Source organism: Gadus morhua, chromosome 5 (genome assembly GCF_902167405.1).
Source record: "Gadus morhua chromosome 5, gadMor3.0, whole genome shotgun sequence".
Lineage (NCBI taxonomy): Eukaryota > Metazoa > Chordata > Actinopteri > Gadiformes > Gadidae > Gadus > Gadus morhua.
The window spans coordinates 16,509,378-16,529,201 of record NC_044052.1 but is presented as its reverse complement, the minus strand read 5'-3'; the positions used below and the strand labels follow the sequence as shown (position 1 = coordinate 16,529,201).

Genomic DNA, 19,824 nt, shown 5'->3' with positions numbered 1-19,824 from the left:
ATGGTTGGGTCTTTGTTAGCAGTGAAGGGGTGATTTAGTTTGTCAGTTTGGGATTGTTGTCTCAGTCATTGTACATCAAGAGTTTGGGTCAAACACTTCCTTATGGAACGTGGAGTGGAATGCCTACCTCCACAGTCTATTCCACACACACACACACGCACACGCACACGCACACGCACACACACACCGCCCTGCTCTCAAACTGTACCGCCCTACACACACACACACCGCCCTGCTCTCAAAAAGTATCATGCCCAGTTTCTGACAGTTTGTTTTTTATTTACAATATTTCTTTGATATAAATATCCTACAAACAACATAATCCTATTCACATTTTACCCCTGCTTTCATGCCATCACTCTGGGGGGAATAAAAAATAATCATGCACCACTGTTTTTAATACTTTTTTCTTCAACTAAACGTTAATAGAACAATGGATTCCCAATGTTTTAAAATACTATTATATTTTCAACATCTCAAACTTTATAGATGTTTTCTTGATTTTCTTGGACCACATTTTCAATGTGTAGCCTCAAACTGGTTTTTGGTAACGATTTAAACGCTTGAATGGCTATGCAGACAAATGGTATCAAGGGAAACAAATTAGCTGTGACTTGTGTAACAGATAGGAACCAAAGGACTGCTACGTCATGCCTAGCATAAGGAACAGGTTCAAGGTAAACTAAAAGGTAAAGAGGGCTGAAGGTTTATTTCCAACCTGACAGCTTGTCAACAGACTTGATGCATTCCTGCCCCACCCTCTCCTTGCAGTGGAATGCATAGTCCGGTACAAGGAATGCTCTTTACAGTCATAATGGGTGGCAAACAAAAACAATTAGTTGTCCATTTTGATATCCATCAACGCTGGTTATAATAATATTTATTCCCTCTCTTCGTGACTTATCTCTAGATAAATCTCTCTTCTTTATAGGACCTTCTTTCCTATATGACTCTCTCCTGTCTATGACCTTCTGTCCTATATGACTCTCTCCTGTCTATGACCTTCTGTCCTATATGACTCTCTCCTGTCTATGACCTTCTGTCCTATATGACTCTCTCCTGTCTATGACCTTCTGTCCTATATGACTCTCTCCTGTCTATGACCTTCTGTCCTATATGACTCTCTCCTGTCTATGACCTTCTGTCCTATATGACTCTCTCCTGTCTATGACCTTCTTTCCTATATGACTCTCTCCTGTCTATGACCTTCTGTCCTATATGACTCTCTCCTGTCTAGGACCTTCTGTCCTATATGACTCTCTCCTGTCTATGACCTTCTGTCCTATATGACTCTCTCCTGTCTATGACCTTCTGTCCTATATGACTCTCTCCTGTCTATGACCTTCTGTCCTATATGACTCTCTCCTGTCTATGACCTTCTGTCCTATATGACTCTCTCCTGTCTATGACTTTCTGTCCTATATGACTCTCTCCTGTCTATGACCTTCTGTCCTATATGACTCTCTCCTGTCTATGACCTTCTGTCCTATATGACTCTCTCCTGTCTATGACCTTCTGTCCTATATGACTCTCTCCTGTCTATGACCTTCTGTCCTATATGACTCTCTCCTGTCTATGACCTTCTGTCCTATATGACTCTCTCCTGTCTATGACCTTCTGTCCTATATGACTCTCTCCTGTCTATGACCTTCTGTCCTATATGACTCTCTCCTGTCTATGACTTTCTTTCCTATATGACTCTCTCCTGTCTATGACCTTCTGTCCTATATGACTCTCTCCTGTCTATGACCTTCTGTCCTATATGACTCTCTCCTGTCTATGACCTTCTGTCCTATATGACTCTCTCCTGTCTAGGACCTTCTGTCCTATATGACTCTCTCCTGTCTATGACCTTCTGTCCTATATGACTCTCTCCTGTCTATGACCTTCTGTCCTATATGACTCTCTCCTGTCTATGACCTTCTGTCCTATATGACTCTCTCCTGTCTATGACCTTCTTTCCTATATGACTCTCTCCTGTCTATGACCTTCTGTCCTATATGACTCTCTCCTGTCTATGACCTTCTGTCCTATATGACTCTCTCCTGTCTATGACCTTCTGTCCTATATGACTCTCTCCTGTCTATGACCTTCTGTCCTATATGACTCTCTCCTGTCTATGACCTTCTGTCCTATATGACTCTCTCCTGTCTATGACCTTCTGTCCTATATGACTCTCTCCTGTCTATGACCTTCTGTCCTATATGACTCTCTCCTGTCTATGACCTTCTGTCCTATATGACTCTTCTCCATTTGTCTCTCCAGTCTATGACTTTTTTCCAATATGACTCTCTTCTCTATGACTCCTTCCACTCTCCAGGTGATCTGTTCACTGTGTTTGATTGGGCATTCCTTTCCTCCCCTTGCAGACAAAACAACCCCAGACCTCACCAAGACACACCCAGAGGGGGGGAGGGAGAGAGGGAGAGAGGGAGGGAGGGAGGGAGGGAGGGAGAGATTTCCCCTCTGCTAATCACCCACAGGAAATGGGCTCCCATGCAAACGAGGCCTGCCTGGTGAGGGCAGGCCGGCGTCGGGTCCAGAGCCTTGAGAAGTTCCCCAGTGGAGGAAATTGAACATGATCTCTATTCCCGCTTGTCCCTCTCCTCCCTTCCACCACCCCTTGGTTCACTCAACCTGGCTCCTCCTCTTCTCTTTCCACCCCCCCACACAACATGCAGTTGTCGTTATTGTTATTCTGTGAAAATTGCAAACATTTGTACACACAATACTGTATAATGGTACCATAGTTGTGTGAACATTGCGATTTGTATTAACGGCATTCAAGCTTTCTTACTAAATTATGTAGAGGGATGTTTGCTTGAGATCCCTTTTTCTATATACTGGACTCTGCATTTAGGTTTTGTATGACTGATTTACAAACCGGCAGCATGCCAGAAGGGGGTTGGGGTACGAGGGCTCATCGGTGTGAATAAATGAGGTTCCTGTGTCTTTCTGTCTGTCATATTGTATACGTTTTGTCAGTGGAGCCCTAAGTGCTCAGAAACACTGCTATAAGTTTTCTGAAGACGTCCATTAAAGTGGAAGGTCTTGATAAGGGCGTGTGAGAGGCAAAACGCAACACGATGACTTATATATAGAGTTGAAACTGAGTCGAGTCTAACCTAGAGTAGAACAGGATTCCTGCACTGCTAACATCATTCTGATGTTGATGTGATCTGTGATCATCTCACAGTGAGTGAGCTTCATGTTGCTGGTCCGATAGTACACTCAACAACAGCTACATACCCTTCCCGAAGCTGTTACATATTTAAAAAGCAAGGCAGAGGATATTCACTACAGGATTTCTCTGCTGGAGCACATTGCAGTCAATTCATAGGGCAGTTACACAAGTAGACTAGATCCTATAATACATTCACAGAAGATAAACTGCCAATCCATTCAGTAGGCTTATGGGGCAGAGCTTTGGTCCACATCCAATGGTTCTGTGGAGCAGAGGAGGATGAAGGATACATATAAAAAGCAAGCCAAGCAGTGTTACATGCGGGGGAGTGTATGCTAGGTGCGTCACTCTAGGTGTCTCATGCTAACTTGTACCGTACATGCTAGTTGGTACATGCTATGTGTTTTATGCCACATGGACTCCACAATATGTGCCTCATCTCAGGTGTTACTTGCTTTGTGATACGCACTACATGTGTGCCACATGCTAGGTGGAACATGCTTTGTGCTACACTCTGTTATACGCTAGGATGTGCATACTAGCTGCTACATGCTATGTGCTTTGTGGTACACTATGTAGTACATGCTGGATGCTACATGCTAGGTGGTGTAAGCTTTCATTCTGACTTAATGCCAGATGCTGGGACATGCTCTGTGCTACACTGTTATATGCTAGGAGGTACAAACTAGCTGCTACATGCTATGTGCTTTGTGGTAACACTATGAAGTACACGCAAGACAATCTATGCTAGGTGGTGCATGCTAGGTCATTTGTGCTACGCTCTACGTACTACACACGCTCCCTTATTATTCTAGACGGTGCTGTACACTACACACGCGGTATCTCCCTATTGTCTTGCAGTGCACAGAGCGTTGCTCCAGAGGGCCGGTGTGGCGCGCCACCGGGGCTGGTTTGAGTTTGTTCTCCTTGCGGTGGAACCGTATCTCCCTGATGTGACCCGCAGGTTAATGTTCGTGAGAGGAAGGGGACTGCGGGAGAGGGAGGGAGGGAGGGAGAGAGAGGCAGAGAGATGGGGAGAGTGCGGGCTAGCAGGGATGGATGGAATGGCACGGATAGAGGGCAGGGGCAAGACAGCTGTTTTCAGTTGTGTGTGGTTAACTGCCCGACTACACTGGTGCGCCACCCCCCCACCCCCCGCCCAATCCCCCTACCCAATCCCCCTACATACAAACACTCTTACAAACATGCGGTTCCTGGTTGTTGGGGTATTCCGTGTCTTTTGGAAAGATTGTCTGGAATGCGTCTGCCTGGATTCGGGAAAATAGCTTTTCTTTCGAAAAAGAGAGCTAACTTTTATTGTAAGCCATGTGAAAATGTAAAATTGTCAGTCTTGGTTCGTTAGTATTGATATTATTTAGGTTGCTATTATCTCCCTTGCTACTCTCTCCTACTTTATGTTTGGAATACATTTCCAACTTAAATATGGGTTGTTTGTGTTTCTTTCTGCTGTTGTGTGCCTTCGTGAATCCATCAAATTGTCGCTCATTAAAGCACTACATGTCTTCTAGCTTCTGAAACGTCTGCTGGAACCAGATGTGAGGAAGCAGGACATAGAGAGTCGGGGAGAGGTGATGAAGGGAGGGGAGAGGAGAGGATATGTGGGGAGGTGGCCACCGTGGTCAGAGAGTTAATCCTGATAACAATAGAACTTCAACAAATATATGATAGAACTCAATCCAATTCCAGTAATTAAGTCAAACCAAGCAGCAGGTTAAATACAGCTGACCATAAAAGAGGCACAGGCGAATGCCAGGAATGTTTATTTTTGTGTTATTCTTATCGTTCTGTTGGCAGCAAAAATGTGAATTAGCAAGACTCTGCAAGGCTTTACCGTTGGACGAAAATTTTCCATCTTTCACTCTCAACATCTTGATCGTCCTCTTCTCTCTTGCTCACTCATCCTGTAAATTCAGTCCAGACTTCCGTCTTAAACCTGGATTCTCTGTGCTTAACCAAACATACGGAATGCTACTGTAGCAGAATGCTCCAAACCTACAGGGCTCTGTGCATGTGCACAAATGTGTGCACGTGAGCTTCCACAACTACAGATTGTGTTGTTGTGCTGGTGATGATTATGATAATGTCGTGTGTGTGTGTATGTGTCTTGCCGTGTGTGCGTGTCTGTATTTAGGCGTGTATTACCGCGTTTGTGTGTGTGTGTCAGTATGTACGTCTGTGTGTTACCATGTGTGTACATTATGGTTAGGGCAGAGATGCCTCCCCTCAGACTCTTGCCAGAGTACATTGAATAGGTCCCTTGTGTTGTTGCAGCCAAAACAGTTTTGCCTGCTCATGCATGAGCCTATTGCAAAAGTGTGTGTGTGTGTGTGTTTGCGTGTGCGCGCAGGTCTCTGTGCGTGTGTCAGTGCAGCAGTAAGCTCATTGGCTGTGTGTCCGCCTGTGGACTCCTCCACCCACAGTGATGGCTTTGTCAGGCCCGGCCGGCCGCGGGCCCTGGGCCCAGCGGCCCGGGCTGCCAACCATAACAGCGGTCAAAGGACGCTACGAGCCGTCTCTATCTTGACGTGATGCTGAGCCTTGTTTCTCCACAGTGCAATTTGACTAAGCACCTTGTCTGTGTGTGTGTGTGTTGATACAGGATGGAGACGTGTTGGGGACCCGGAGGAGTGTAGTTCATGAAGACGCTTTCTTTTAAAAAAGGAAAAGTAAGTTTGGGTTTTTTGGTCCACTTCTATGATCATTTTCGCTGTTGCTAATCCGTATTATATTGTGGTGTTACACTATTGTGTGTGTGTGCTTGCGTCCTTCTGTCCGTGCCTCAGCACGTCTGTTATGCCTGCTTGCTTTTCATGAAGAGGAAATGCAAATGTTTCTGGATTCCAAGGTCCCCCTTCATTCACAAACAACTTCATGCACAAACTCTCCATGCTTCGATCTCTTCTTTTTCCTCTTCATCTTCTTCTTTAATGCACTCTCTCTGCAACCCCCCCCCCCCCCCCCCCCCCCCCCCCCCCCCCTCCTCTTCTTTGTGAGACCTTTTCCTGTTGGGTACTTAAGGCGGCGCCGCTCTTCCTTTCCTGTACCCAGACGTCGCACACACACACGCACACACACGCCGCACGCACACACACACGCATTCACCATTCTATATTCCCCTCGTCTCCTACATACAGCTTCATAATATTCAGCCTTTCCGTAGACCCCGTTTGTGGTATTTTCACTCAGTGACCAATCCTGTTAGGCAAGTGATTCACAATGTTTTGTGAATCTGTTTGCACAAGAGAGCTTGTGCCAGTGAACAGACGCACTTGCATGTTGTAATGTAATGCTATAGGACCAGGCATGGCTAACGCAGGTGGAACACTCCTCCGTCATGGAGGCCAACACGCTCCCCATCTCTTCTCTACAATACCGTGGAAGGAGGAGTGGTTGAGTAATGGATTGATTAAACGCAGAGGGTAAAGGAGATGAGGGATAGGACGGGGATGAGGGATAGGACTCCTACAAATCAGTTTGTAGGAGGATAGGGCATGGGGGAGAGGAAATGGAGGGCGAGCAATCAAGATCATGGGAAATATGACTAGCCATGTTGGAGGGAGGAAGATTGGTGACTTTGCAAAGGGCAGGGACTGAACAATAAGGCATTTCCAATATAGTCCCATTGCTTTGTTCATATCACTCCAATTATAGATGGAAGTAAAGTTTGAGTCCTTCCATAAATGCCATGTGTTTCTTCGTCAATAAGGAAAATGCCACCTGAAACCCTTGACGGCTTATAAATAACTACATTAGCTCAGGGATTTTCAGCTATGAGGAAGTGACTATCACTTTTCAAGAGAGACTAATAAATGTCATGTCAATGCTGTCCCCTGCTGATTACCGGCATTCGGTAACTTGAAACTGTCAACACTGCGCTGATGTTTATTTAATGTCTCTGTTTATATGTTGTGACACCCACAATAAGCTGAATTCCAGTGTTCTCGTCTGTCTGGGTTAATGATGCAGTGTGACCCTCCGGGACATGACTGGGGAACAGTTGGATGTGTTTAGCATTTAGCTACCTACTTGCGTGTTCGCTGGCAAACACTTTTGTTTGCCAAAGTAAATGTGGAGTTGCCATGGTGGAATATATACAGCCAACATCCCACACACTCTGTCTTCTCTCTTTCTCTCAGTCCGTCGTCATTCTTTCGTTCCGTTTTTTTTCTCTTTCTCTCGCTCTTTCTCACACTCACAAAGCAAACACGCATGCAGTGACGTCACTTATCGGCTGCTGATAACTTTTGGTACTGTGGATACCTTGTGTTCAGGCGAGTGCAAGTCAATGAGATGATTTGTTTGCGTCCCATTTTTTTATTAGCTGTGTGAAATGATGACACGCACGCATTCCTTGTGTGAGCGGGTCATCCTCATAACGATCGCAAAACTGAAGCATGCACAATGACACGCACACAGCAGTTAGCGTATCTATGTAGTTGGGGAGCCACTGAGTCATGTAAGCGTTTCAGCTGACGTGCGCGGATAGCCGAGTGTTTGAACAGCTGTATGGAGTGGCTTTAAATAGCGAGCCGGTGTTTGTCCTCACGGCTAACAGCTATCTGGTTTAGGGACCACATACTGGAGGAGGAGAAAGTCTGTTTCTCTTCAGCTGGCTTTATAAGACATGTTTAAACGGAAGAGAAATGACTCCTCATCCTCATCGTCGATCCGCTTATCCGGGATTGGGTCGCGGGGGGAGAAATGATTCAGTTTTTTTCTTTATTTTAAACGTTTTTTTATGGCTTGTTGGAATTTGTGTTCTAAATAATAGGTGGATTCTGTCTTTTTTATTTATGTGATTGGTTGCTTCTTTCAGGAATGTAATGTTTAGGGATGAGGCATATTGTTCAACTCCCAGCCAGGATTGTACCAGGTTCGACCCCCCCATGTCTGCAGCCTAATTGTTTTCTGAAACAAACTATATTGTTTACTGGTACTTGACCAGGCCACTGTGAAACGATACAAAATGTTATCTCAATGAATCAGGTCCTTCTCTTGTTAATAAATGTGCGATAAATAGATGTGACTAACAGCAATTCCCCGAAGCTCCAGGGGCTTCTGCGACTCTCTACAGCAGAACCCCCCCCTCCCCCCAGCCCCCAGCTAGTGAGTGGAAATGATGTCCTCTAGTCCAACATCCGTCAGAGACATACTTGTGAATTATTCTTTCTCTGTCTCTCTCTATCTCACGCTCTCTTTCTGTTACACACGTGTTGATGTTATAACTCCAGGGTTATAAATGACGGTGAAGTGGTACAATCTATAAGCTCAGGAGTCACACCATTGTGTGCATTGGTCTCTGCCTACCGAACTACATCAAGGCCGTTACCCAGAGCAGTGCAGTTAAGGCTTAGCGTGCAACCTATTAGGATTCACTTTTTTTTTTATGACGCGCAGCATCATTGGCACTGCAATACACAAAGGCTGTTCGTCAAATACCTGAACAATCGTTATGATTGGAGGAGATTTTTTTTGCAAACATACAGTCCCCTTAACAGAGCAGGTTACGGTACAAATTAATGTTCCAAGAATAGTCATGTGATTGATTATTATTGGCACATAATCAGAGAGCCTTTTTAAGGGAGTACTACTTAAGGCATACCTATGTATAACAATGAGACGACACCTTGATGCAACAGGTTGTTTCTGGAATTTGGACTTACCTACTGAAGTTCCACTTCACCTTGCTCATCTCGTTCAATATGCTCACGCACACGATCGGGAACCAATATAGCGTGGGAAACATTGGGCGTGTTGCACCCAACTTTCCCGTATAACTGTACAGAGACAACATATTGAGTATCGACAGTGGCAGTTACGCCCAACCGACTGCTGTTGCTTTAATGCAAAGTTACCACCTCCTAGGCCATATTTTGAGCAAGGAAAGTCGACTTATGCCTGACAAACACTAGATGACTGGTCGTTAAGTGTGTGGAAGGCAACTGTTTTTCCAAAGCAGCACACCACACACTAACCGATTCCATTCCCAAACAACATAGTTCTGGTTATTAAATCAGAAGCTCTCACAAATGGCTCAAATTGTCTTGGGCGCAAACAAATATGGCGGACGTCCTCTAATCTAGAACGACTAAATAACTGTGGACGAAGTAATGTCGACAGCGTGAAAATGTACTGTACGTGTTGTAGTGTCAGTTGAACTCTATTTCACAAACCCATCACACTTTACTTTTGCAGCAATGGTTTTTGTTTTGATTACCGGTCAGTGTGGCTCCAAATTGGCCATTGTCATTCCCACGTGACGATCCATACACTGTGTTCTCTGCACTCCTCGAAGTCCCCCCCACTACAGGACAACTGATTGTAATATTTAACATGTTTAAGATTTGCGATTGGTAAAAAACACTTGTACCCCGCAGCACCACAAATTCAATTGGTAGAACCATCAACAGATCTGGGCTTTGTTGATCAGAGTCGGGAGGGGGAAATCGGGCAATAAATTGGGCTAGTTATCCTGTAGTGTGTACCGGCCATAACTCCCTGTGCCCTAGTACATTAAAAGGAACAGACCCACATTTAGTGTTATGAGCGACACCGGTGTTTGTTAGGGTTGTATGAAAATGTTATATAATAGTTAATTTCCCAGAAGATGGGATCTTTTGTGCTGTAATAAGACTTTTTATGGTATACATCAAAGCAATAGTCAATGGCCTATTGCCATACCCCCGCTCTTCTGGTTGGGATACAGAACATAGAAACTGTCCAGGGTTAGCTCCAACGGGGCACAGCGTTTCTTTCCCCGTCGCTAGAGTTTCTCCAGAACCACTGGCTCCAATACTATGGGGTGCTGATGGGTTTTAGACAGAGCTAGATCTAAGGACCCTGCAAACCCCCCCTCACACCCCCAGCTGCAGTGTTCAGGTCCAATCCAGTCACCTCCACCCCTCCTCCCCATCCCCCCGGCCTTAGATCAGGACTAGTGGCTCCTGGGACGTTGAGATCCGCTCAGTCGGTTGGAAAAGTCCACATTTAGGTCATGAAGAGAGGTGTGTGTGTGTGTGTGTGTGTGTGTGTGTGTGTGTGTGTGTGTGTGTGTGTGTGTGTGTGTGTGTGTGTGTGTGTGTGTGTGTGTGTGTGTGTGTGTGTGTGTGTGTGTGTGTGATACTAGGAGACATTGAAGTTAGTGGTGTTACCAATTCCCAACTCGTGTCTTTCTTAACCTCTTTCCCCCCATGGGAAAACTGTAAACTCGATTGAATAAAATAAACACATATTAACACCTAGTTGAAAAATGTGCGTGCGTGCGTGTGTGCGTGCGTGTGTCCTCATCCATCTTCATGGGCCACCTCTCATACACTCACTAGTAAAGGCAGCAGAACACAATGCATCCCCTCTCTCTCTCTCTCTCTCTCTCTCTCTCTCTCTCTCCTCATCACTGTCCTGCCAACTTGACCCAGCTCTTTCCTGTTTGCTTGATATTGTTGTTGCTGTTGTCTTACCAGTGGGCTGTGTGTGGGCGTGAGAGGAAACTGAGGGAGTGAGTAAGTAAGGAAGCGGGGTAGGAAGGCGGGGTTAGATAGTTACAGCCTCCAAATAACAAGACTCCATATCTAGACCAATGAGCTTTTTTTAGGGAGAGAAGGGGGGGGGGGGGGGGGGGGGGGGGAATGTTACCCTGGAAACCACTCTGCCGCAGCCCAGAGAGACCCACTTCCTCTGCTCTGTTTACTGGAAGTATTCCTTCTAGTGGGGGGCACCGTCAAAGAAGACTCGGTGGGAGAGTTGGGTTGCATAACACAGGATATACGAGGGGGGTACAAAGTTAGGTTAGGTTAGAGCGGCTGGGAGTTATAAGAGGGTACAGTCAAGGGGTACGGACCAAACACAGGGATTCAGGCTGATCAGTATTTGGCTATTTTAGCTCTTTTAGTGTGGCATATACAACGAGCTAAAAAAACTACTGCAGCGCTCTATTAAGAGTGAAGGTCATGTAGGGCCAAGCCCTAACCTCAAAAACGTTATGCGGGCCCTCTGCCGGCCCTGTTATGGCCCTCTGCTGCCCATGTTGTAAGCATCTGCTGGCCCTGTTCGGGCCCTCTGCTAACACTTGGCTGGCCCTGTTCTGACCCTCTGCTGGCCCTATACTGGCCCTCTGCTGCCTCTGTTCTAAACATCTGCTGGCCCTGTTCTGACCCTCTGCAGGCCTTCTGCTGGCCCTCTGCTGGCCCTGTTCTGACCCTCTGCAGGCCTTCTGCTGGCCCTCTGCTGGCCCTCTGCTGGCCCTGTTCTGACCCTCTGCAGGCCTTCTGCTGGCCCTCAGCTGGACCTGTTCTGACCCTCTGCTGGCCCTATACTGGCCCTCTGCTGGCCCTCTGCTGGCCCTGTTCTGACCCTCTGCTGGCCCTATACTGGCCCTCTGCTGCCTATGTTCTACACATCTGCTGGCCCTGTTCTGACCCTCTGCTGGCCCTCAGCTGGACCTGTTCTGACCCTCAGCCTTCTGCTGGCCCTCTGCTGGTCCTGTTTTCGCCCACTGCTGGCCCTGTTCTGGCCCTGTTCTGGCCCTCGGCTGGCCCTCGGCTGGCCCTGTTCTGGCCCGGTTCTGGCCCTCTGCTGGCCCTGTTCTGGCCCTCTGCTGGTCCTCTGCTGGTCCTGTTCTGGCCCTGTTCTGGCCCTGTTCTGGTCCTCTGCTGGCCCTGTTCTGGCCCTGTTCTGGCCCTGTTCTGGCCCTGTTCTGGCCCTGTGCGAAGCCTCTGCTGTGCCACACCGGCCCTGTTCTGGCCCGCCTGTCAACTCTTTTATCTATTCTCCTCTCTCATTTTGTTTTGGCATCTCCTTTCTTTCCCTCTCTTTTGGTTCTTTGACAAAACCAAAACAAAAATATAAGGCTCGCTGTTCTCTGTATTGCTATTTGAAAACCCAAGAAGAGAAACAGTTCTTAGAAATTGTTGTTGTTCTTGGAAAGACCTGGCCAGAGGCACAATAACAACCATGAACTCAAACTGGGAAGGATATACTTTGCGTGTTAAGCATTGTACCAGAAAGTTTTTAGAAAGGAGTAAGTAAGTATGGATTTTTAACAAGAAATGTGATTTGTTGTTGATGTTATGCGAGTAACGCAAAGGCATTCTATTTTGTTCTTCTTTTTTATATATAATATTTTATGTCGAATATTAATTTGAGATTTTATTTTTGTTATTTGTTTAATTGGCTTCTCCGTTCCTAAGGCCTTCTTCTGCTGTAATGCCACACGTCTGTACTTTTTCCAGACGCAAATCAAAGCAAGTAAAAAAAAAACACACGAAAAAGGGAAAAGGAAAGACATGACTGCACTGCACACAGGAAACTACAAAACCGAACATTAAGGAACGCCGGTTCTCCCTTTCTTGGAAAAAGTAAAAAATGCAGGGCAAGCGTCAGGCCTCTCCACCATCTTGTGGCTAACGATGCCCCGCCCACACACACACACACAAACACAAACACACGCACACTTGTCAGTGTCAGTTATGTATTCACTAAACACACTGGCATTGACCTACTCCATGGAGCTGTGGACAAGTCCCCCTATTAACCATTGTTTATAACTCTATTGCACACTCCAAGGTAATGTCAAGTGCAAGACTAGAAAGGGAGAATATTTCTCTCTGTGTCTCTCTTTATAAGAGAACAGAATGTACTGGAAGCAACGACAAGGCAGGAAGAGTGGCTAGAGCCCTAATGATATAGTGTATGATTGTGAACTTGCTGTGTGTGTGTGTGTGTGTGTGTGTTTGGGTGAGTGCATGAGCAGCAGGGGAAAAAGAACACTGACCTCCTCAGCACTTCCAAACCCCATTGGTATTGTTGGCCCCCGAGACTAGAATATATCTACTCTATCTCTTTCTGTGACTCACTTCTCTCCTCCTGTCACTTGGAGGACTTTTAGGTTGCAGGATCGGCAAGTGGTTAGCCTACCCCCGCCGAAAGGATCTGTGTTCAAACCTCAATGTTCTCCACCTGTAGGCTTCTTGAGGCAGAGTCCTAACCCTACCTGCTTCTCTCTCACTCTCGCTCCCTCTCACTCCTATTATCCACTTACTCCTGTTGTTGGCACGTCTGGTTAACTCCTCCCCCCCAAGGAACCTCTGGTTCTCCAGCTCCACAGCCGCGACATTCTCATCTGGGCGCGCAGCACCGCCTCAAACGTCCAGCACTTGCTGTTCGATCTCTATCCTGCATCCCTAGTGGAAGGCCTCTCAAACTACGGAAACCAAGGTCCAGGGAAGAGCTGTCCAGATTAGAATAAGCAGAAGGTGCCGGAACAGCAGCTGATGGCATGCGATGCATGCTTATTATTTAATAATTTTACACAAAGTAGTTTGACTTGGCTGTTGATTTTTATCAGGGGGATTGCTCATCAGGTGAATCTTTTCTTAGAAGAATTTTCTTCTCAGAAAATCAGTCTGCCAAGTGTAATAATCAAGTAACAAGCACGCTGATTGACAATGCAATGTCGGTAATGTCTTGTTGAATCATACTCAGTAAAACAAAGAGTAAAATAAAGTTTGCTCTTTGCCCGGACTGACAGACAGAGGTTTTGGCGGTGTTCTGGTTGCTCTGTAATTGTTTCAACAAGGCGTTTTGGCCCTTCCTTCTTCCAGGTTTTTCCGTACTTGACACAGTGAAGAACACGGGTTGAGGTTCCAAACATCTCCGCACCTCCTCAACAGCCTCTCTCTAGTCTCTCGTTCCTTGTCGTCCCGCCCTCATTTCTTTCCTCAAACCTGTTCTTGCCCAAACAGCCACACACACCTTTTGATTGTGTGCCACGCATGCACGCATCCTGTAATTGCAGTCACTAGTCCGGGACGCTCGGCATGGTGTGTTTGTGTGTGTGTGTGTGTGGGTTTCACTGGAGAATCCTGGGATGGAAGAGAAAAGCAGAGAAAGGGAAAAAGCTTGGCTCTCGTATTTCCCACTTTCTGTCTTCTGTCACACTGTTTTCGGTCCACTTCTTCTCTCGGACCTAATTTTCATTACTTACAATAATCATGCCCGCCTTGATTTCTCACAACCCCCCTGTCTCCTTCTCTCTCCTTCCTTATCCCTCCTCAACCAACGTCTCTTCTCCTCTCCCACCAACTCCATTTATCCTCCACCTCTCCCTCCTGCACTTCTCCTCTCGCCTACACCGACTACACTTCACCCTGATCTCCTTGTCCTTCCCCTCCTGCAACCACCCCACTTCTCCCTGCCCTGGCGTGCCATCTGAAGGTAGCTCACGAGGCCCCTGGCTCTGGCCTAAGGGGAACCAGGTATGTTGATGGCCTTGGCCAAGCACCGGCCCTTGCCAGAGTCCCTTTAGTACGCCCGGGCGCTCCCTAGGAGCATGCGTGTATGACAAAGAATGGAGAGAGAGAGAAAGAGTGGGGGAGGTAGCAAGGGCCATGGAGAGAGAGAGGGACAGTATGAAAAAGATGGGAGAGGGGGAGAGGTGGAGAGCGTGCGCAGGCCATGGAGAGAGAGGGACAGCATGACAAAGATATGATCAATGGAACGAGGGAGTGAATTAAATAGAGAGAGAGAGGGAGGGAGAGAGAGAGGCGTGACTAGGGATCGAGAGGTTGAGGGAGGGACTGAACCAGAGCGCATGGAATATATCTGGCATAGTAAGAAAGCAAACAAACTAGAGCGAGGGCGTAGCTGTAGCCAACCAGCAGCCGAGACGCCAAGTTGCCAACCAGGACATCATGAGGCCCCACCTGCGTGGCATTTGGAGAGTTATTAAGAAGTTAACAAGTTAAACCAGTTGCTATAGTATGTCGTGATCCTATCAGGAATCCAAGAAACAGTTTAGGTAAATTCCAACAACATGCATAGATATATGGACGGACGGACGGACAGACATTGTTTCGAGGCATGTTAGTCCTCTGGACGTTGATTAGTTCAGGGCAGGTTGGATAGTTTTGATTGCAGACACAACTCGATTTTATGGGAGGTGAGAGAGAGAAGTTGACCCTATTCTTTATTAAACAAGGCACAGTTGGATCCACCGATGTCAGACAAAAACGGTTCATTGACTAAGGTGTTTCTGCTTTAAATGTGGACAGCTTAGTCCTAAGCAGTGGTCCCTTTCAACAACACCCATTTAAAAAAAAAATACTTTAATTTGTCTTTTGACTCTTCGTTGCTCTCTTTGAGACGTCTTGCTTTATTTTGCTTACATCATGTACTCTCTCAACACTTCCAAACCACCAGACCTCATTAAAGTGGAAAATAATTAAAACTCTGGGGCCAAATGCTTTGATTCCACATTGTGCTGTTTTCGTATGTAAAATAATCATTGCCATATTGCCTCTTAAAGCTTATTGCCTTGGTCCGTGTTCAACAAGTCTTTGAATGTATTGCGGGTTAGCCAGTTGAGGATTCGGCACCAAATGAAAAGACATTTGAATGAAGCTTCATTGGAAGTAACCTAGAGATGCACCGATTGCAAAATTCTTGGCCGATACCGATTTCCGGTTTTTAAGGAGGTCTGACCTGCCAAAACCGGTTTTTCCGATACCGATTTTCTAAGAAATAATTATAATCATATAATATGTTGATAGGTTTTCAATGTAGTGAGTCCCCGGGACCCACAGGTGGCGAGTTGGGTGGGTCCCTGAGAAATTCAATGGTTCCCGACTCCCCAGTTTAAAAAATGTGTTTCTTTTTTATTATTATTCTATTTCTTAAATGAAATTAATAGTGTTAAACTCAATACATGAAATTGTCATCTGAAAAGCGCAGCCATTTGTATGTGGTGAGCCACTGCTTCAGAAAAGTTCGCTTTTTTTGGGAGGAACATGTAGAAGGTTGAGGCAATTCTTCTGCAGTGGGCTCATCAGGCTCAGTAGAGGGGGAGGCAGAAGTAGGTACAGGCAATGTTGAGGTACTCTCTCTAGGCTGATCAGAGTCAGGGAGGAGTGCAGAGGTAGTGGGGACAGAAAATGCAGCTGCAATAGTTTGCTGACCTGCAATAGGTTTCATCTTTTTCTTTGGTGGTATTTTTGCGTTCTCTCTTCTCTGCCTGTTTCTCGAGAAAAACGGGATCTCGTTGGAAGCGCGATGTATGCGCAGGCGCCGTTTGGGCATAACAATATGTAGGCTGCCGTTCAATGTAGTTTTCATCACCACCACCGGATTATGTTTCATTTATTTCATTACAGCACGTCCCCTAAACGTTACAACATAATCGACACGAATGAGCACAGCATCGAGCAGTGGAAACGTGGGTTTATTTACTATGAAGTTTGTATTTTTAATTGTTGAAATGAAATCAGCGGTGACGAGCTAGTTGTTTTGGTAGCGGCTAAATTAGCATGTCGCGATACTTTGAACAGGGGATCACGTCTGCGCCGAGTAGATGCGCAGAGGGTTGAAACAGTGCTTGTCTGGTCTGCTCACAAGAAGGTTTCTTTGGCCAGTTACTGTGATTAAACACGAGTTGTTTAATGTTCACAATGTATCGTTTTTCATGGGGAAAATTAGATGCGTCCCCGGGACGCATGGATAGTGAGTTTAGTGCGTCCTTTCAGATTTGAATGCGTCAGGGACGCAGGACGCGTACCTAGCAGCATGATCCCCCACGGCTTATTTTTGACTTGCAAGCATTACAAACAGCGTGTTTTGGGTCGTCCTGGCACACAGTGAAATAAGTCCAAATCAGCGACATGTTTTTCTTCCCGCGCTCTGGGCGCCTTGAGCTGCTACGCACCGCGCATGCGGGTGAGTTTGATCGGCCGAAAACCGGAAATTACGACAGTGACCGGCAGGTCACCGATTGTGGCCGATTGGATACAAAACCGGCTTTTTTAATCGGCGGCCGGTTGATCGGTGCATCGTAACCCAAAATAACAAGTTGGGGCTGTACATTGAAGCATGTTCTTGTATACCAGTGAGATGAAAAGTTTCTACAAACAAGGCGCCAATTGAGTTAATTAGTTTCTATCCAAGAGCCCTTGTTGATCTTTTTTAGAGGCCAAAAAATGTTACTTCATATATATCTATATATATATATAGATATATATGAAATCATGTTCATGATCAAGATCATGATATATTGTTTCACTTTCTTGTGACAAATCGTCAGTTGCTTTGGATAAAAGCATCTGCTAAAAAAGACATGTCATCAGATGGAGATTCCTTTCAGTCTTTTAGAAAGAGATAAGTTTGAAGCCATCAATTAATTAAACATGATTGTGTCTCTGTCTGATGACTGGAGTACTGCGAATGAGGCCCTCAGAGGAGATTGTCTGATGGAAGTGTTGGTGGAGAAGAGAGCGATTGCAGGGTGCAAAGGCTGCCCCTCTCTCATGGGACCATGAGAGCTGCTGGTTGCAGACGTTGTGCCCCCCATCCCCTTCGGTCAATACCTCTCAACGGTCAGTGGGGGGGATTGGGAGTCGATCAGGAACATAAACATGGGGCCAGGAATTGATCCAGAACCTGAATCATGCATGAGGTGAAGGTGCTTAGCAGTCTGACCGCTAAGCAGTTTTTTTTTTAATGCCTAATGATCTCCGTTCCCATGCTACAGAAATGCTGTTTCCTCTACGGGCGGTGGACATACAGTATCAGCATGTAGGTTTCTTGCCGAGCATATGTTCTCTTTGAGGCTGTTGGGACACTAACTTACCTGTGGTGGCCATGTTTATAAGGACGGTCCAAAAGGAAATGTTACAGCGTTTATCGTAATAAGCATTGCATGCCCTCCACCTGGTTGATGATGAATGGTGTTGTGATCGGGGGGGCCCCTGTGATGTCGTGGTTGCCATGGGGACAGCTGCTTTGTGTGTGTATCGAGAGAGAGAGAGAGAGAGAGAGAGAGAGAGCCGCGTGTCATTGAGATCCGCTGATGTCAGCAAGTCTGGGCAGGCCCCGTTAGTGTCAATAGGTTGATATAAATGTGTGTGCTCGCGCATACAACACAATTGTATGCGCGAGCACACACACGCGCACACAGCACAACCCCCCCCTCTCTCTGTGTGTCCTACAGAAAGGGAAGATGAAACACAATGATTTGAATACCAAAATAGAAAGAAGAAGACATTATGTTGAGGTTTGCATGCACGCAGTGCTATGTGGTTTCCCAAAACTACTGAAAGATTATATTAACCTAATTCCAATTAATCATTCCAATTAACCTGAAATCTTAAATGCATTGCTACTTCATATCATGCTTTTGGACTCACTGCATCATCAAAAAAATACTACCAACAATGTGGTTTGTTATTGAATAGAAATTAAGATGCAATATAATAAATTCATGATGGAAGCGGTATTATTCAGAGGGAATAGCCTACTCAAATTGTATAATCTATCTACGAACTAGCTTTAGCTACAGCTAAATGAATGCACAATATACTTTGAAGGTACCTGGTGCTGCTTCATCAGATGTCCTGGGTTCAACAACCCAACTGCCGTCTCTCTGTGTTAAATGCTGCATGTTTTCTCTCTTCTGTCTGGCTTCGCCTTCACTCTAAAGCCCGAATTATGCATCTGATTCTAAGTGTGAGCCTATGCTTTGGAGAATAGGGCCTTTATTTTGACTTGACCATTGTTTGAGACATAGTTGACCCCAGTTAATGGGGATGACAATCGCATCGTCTTGTTGATTTTTATTTATTTGGTGACATCATTTGCTGTTGACTTGCTTCCGGTTGTACAGTACTTTATTCTTACTTGCCTTGTATGAGAGATAGTGAGTGAGGGCGAGTGTGTATGTTCCTTTAAGTTTGTACAGTATTTGTGTCAATCTTGCCATCTCTTAACCCACGCTAATTGCTTGTGTCATGGTAATCAAGCATAACTGTGACACCATCTGTTGAATGCTCTCTCTCTCTCTCTCTTCCTCTGTCTCTTTTTCTTTCTCTCTCTTCCTCTCCTCATCATTCTTTCGTGCTATCTCGTTCTCACTCCTGCTCTAGAGTGAGTTTGACACGACTTACTGACCGGTTGTTCTTCTCTTCTTCCTGCAGATGATGGTTTCCCCTCCTCAAAACCCAACGGTTGTCCCTTGACGCTACAAGAAGACAACAATAAGACAAAAAGGCCCCCCATTGTGAAGAACCAACATCTCCCTTCCTTCATCCATTCTTCTGGAGTGGAGTACTAACCAGGACACCAGGGATTGTTGCTGCTACTTCCAACACAAATGTTGGCTTTCCAAAACCTTGTCAAATAACTTTGATCAGAAATCAAGACCGCGCATCGACACCTCCGTACCCACCATGTCTGAGCACAAGGACATGACGAACCGCCACCTGCGGCATAAGCTGCAGAGCCTCGGGCGACGGCTGGACGAGTTGGAGGAGGCCACCAACAAGCTGCAGAAGTCTGAGGACGAGCTGGTCGAGCTGCAGGTTAGTTCTTTGATGTCTGGTGGGCGGTGGTAGCTCAGGAGGTAGAGCGGGTTGACTGGTAACCGGCAGGTTGCCTTTGGATAGAAGCTCTATATAAATTCAGTCCAGTTTGGGCCACACCCCGAGAACAACTGACTGGATATTGTTTTAGATAATGTAATTTTTTTCTTAAAATGTTTTCAAACACCTATGCATTCTATGCATTCACCTATGCATTCTGGCCAGTCGATGTGCAAATCTATAAGTGCGTATGTGTATCTCCTCTTCCAGAAATGGAGA

The 19,824-nt window shown here is 45.9% G+C and overlaps 1 protein-coding gene across 1 annotated transcript in view; it reads left to right on the top strand.

Moving 5' to 3' along the window:
- Positions 1-19,824, top strand: part of luzp1 (leucine zipper protein 1) — a 41,380-nt gene that overhangs the window by 9,803 nt on the left and 11,753 nt on the right. Inside the window, exons 2-3 of the mRNA XM_030356238.1 lie at positions 5,805-5,871; positions 19,162-19,545. Coding sequence (XP_030212098.1) covers positions 19,414-19,545 — 132 coding nt within the window. The 5' untranslated portion in view covers positions 5,805-5,871; positions 19,162-19,413. The remainder of the gene's footprint in view (positions 1-5,804; positions 5,872-19,161; positions 19,546-19,824) is intronic.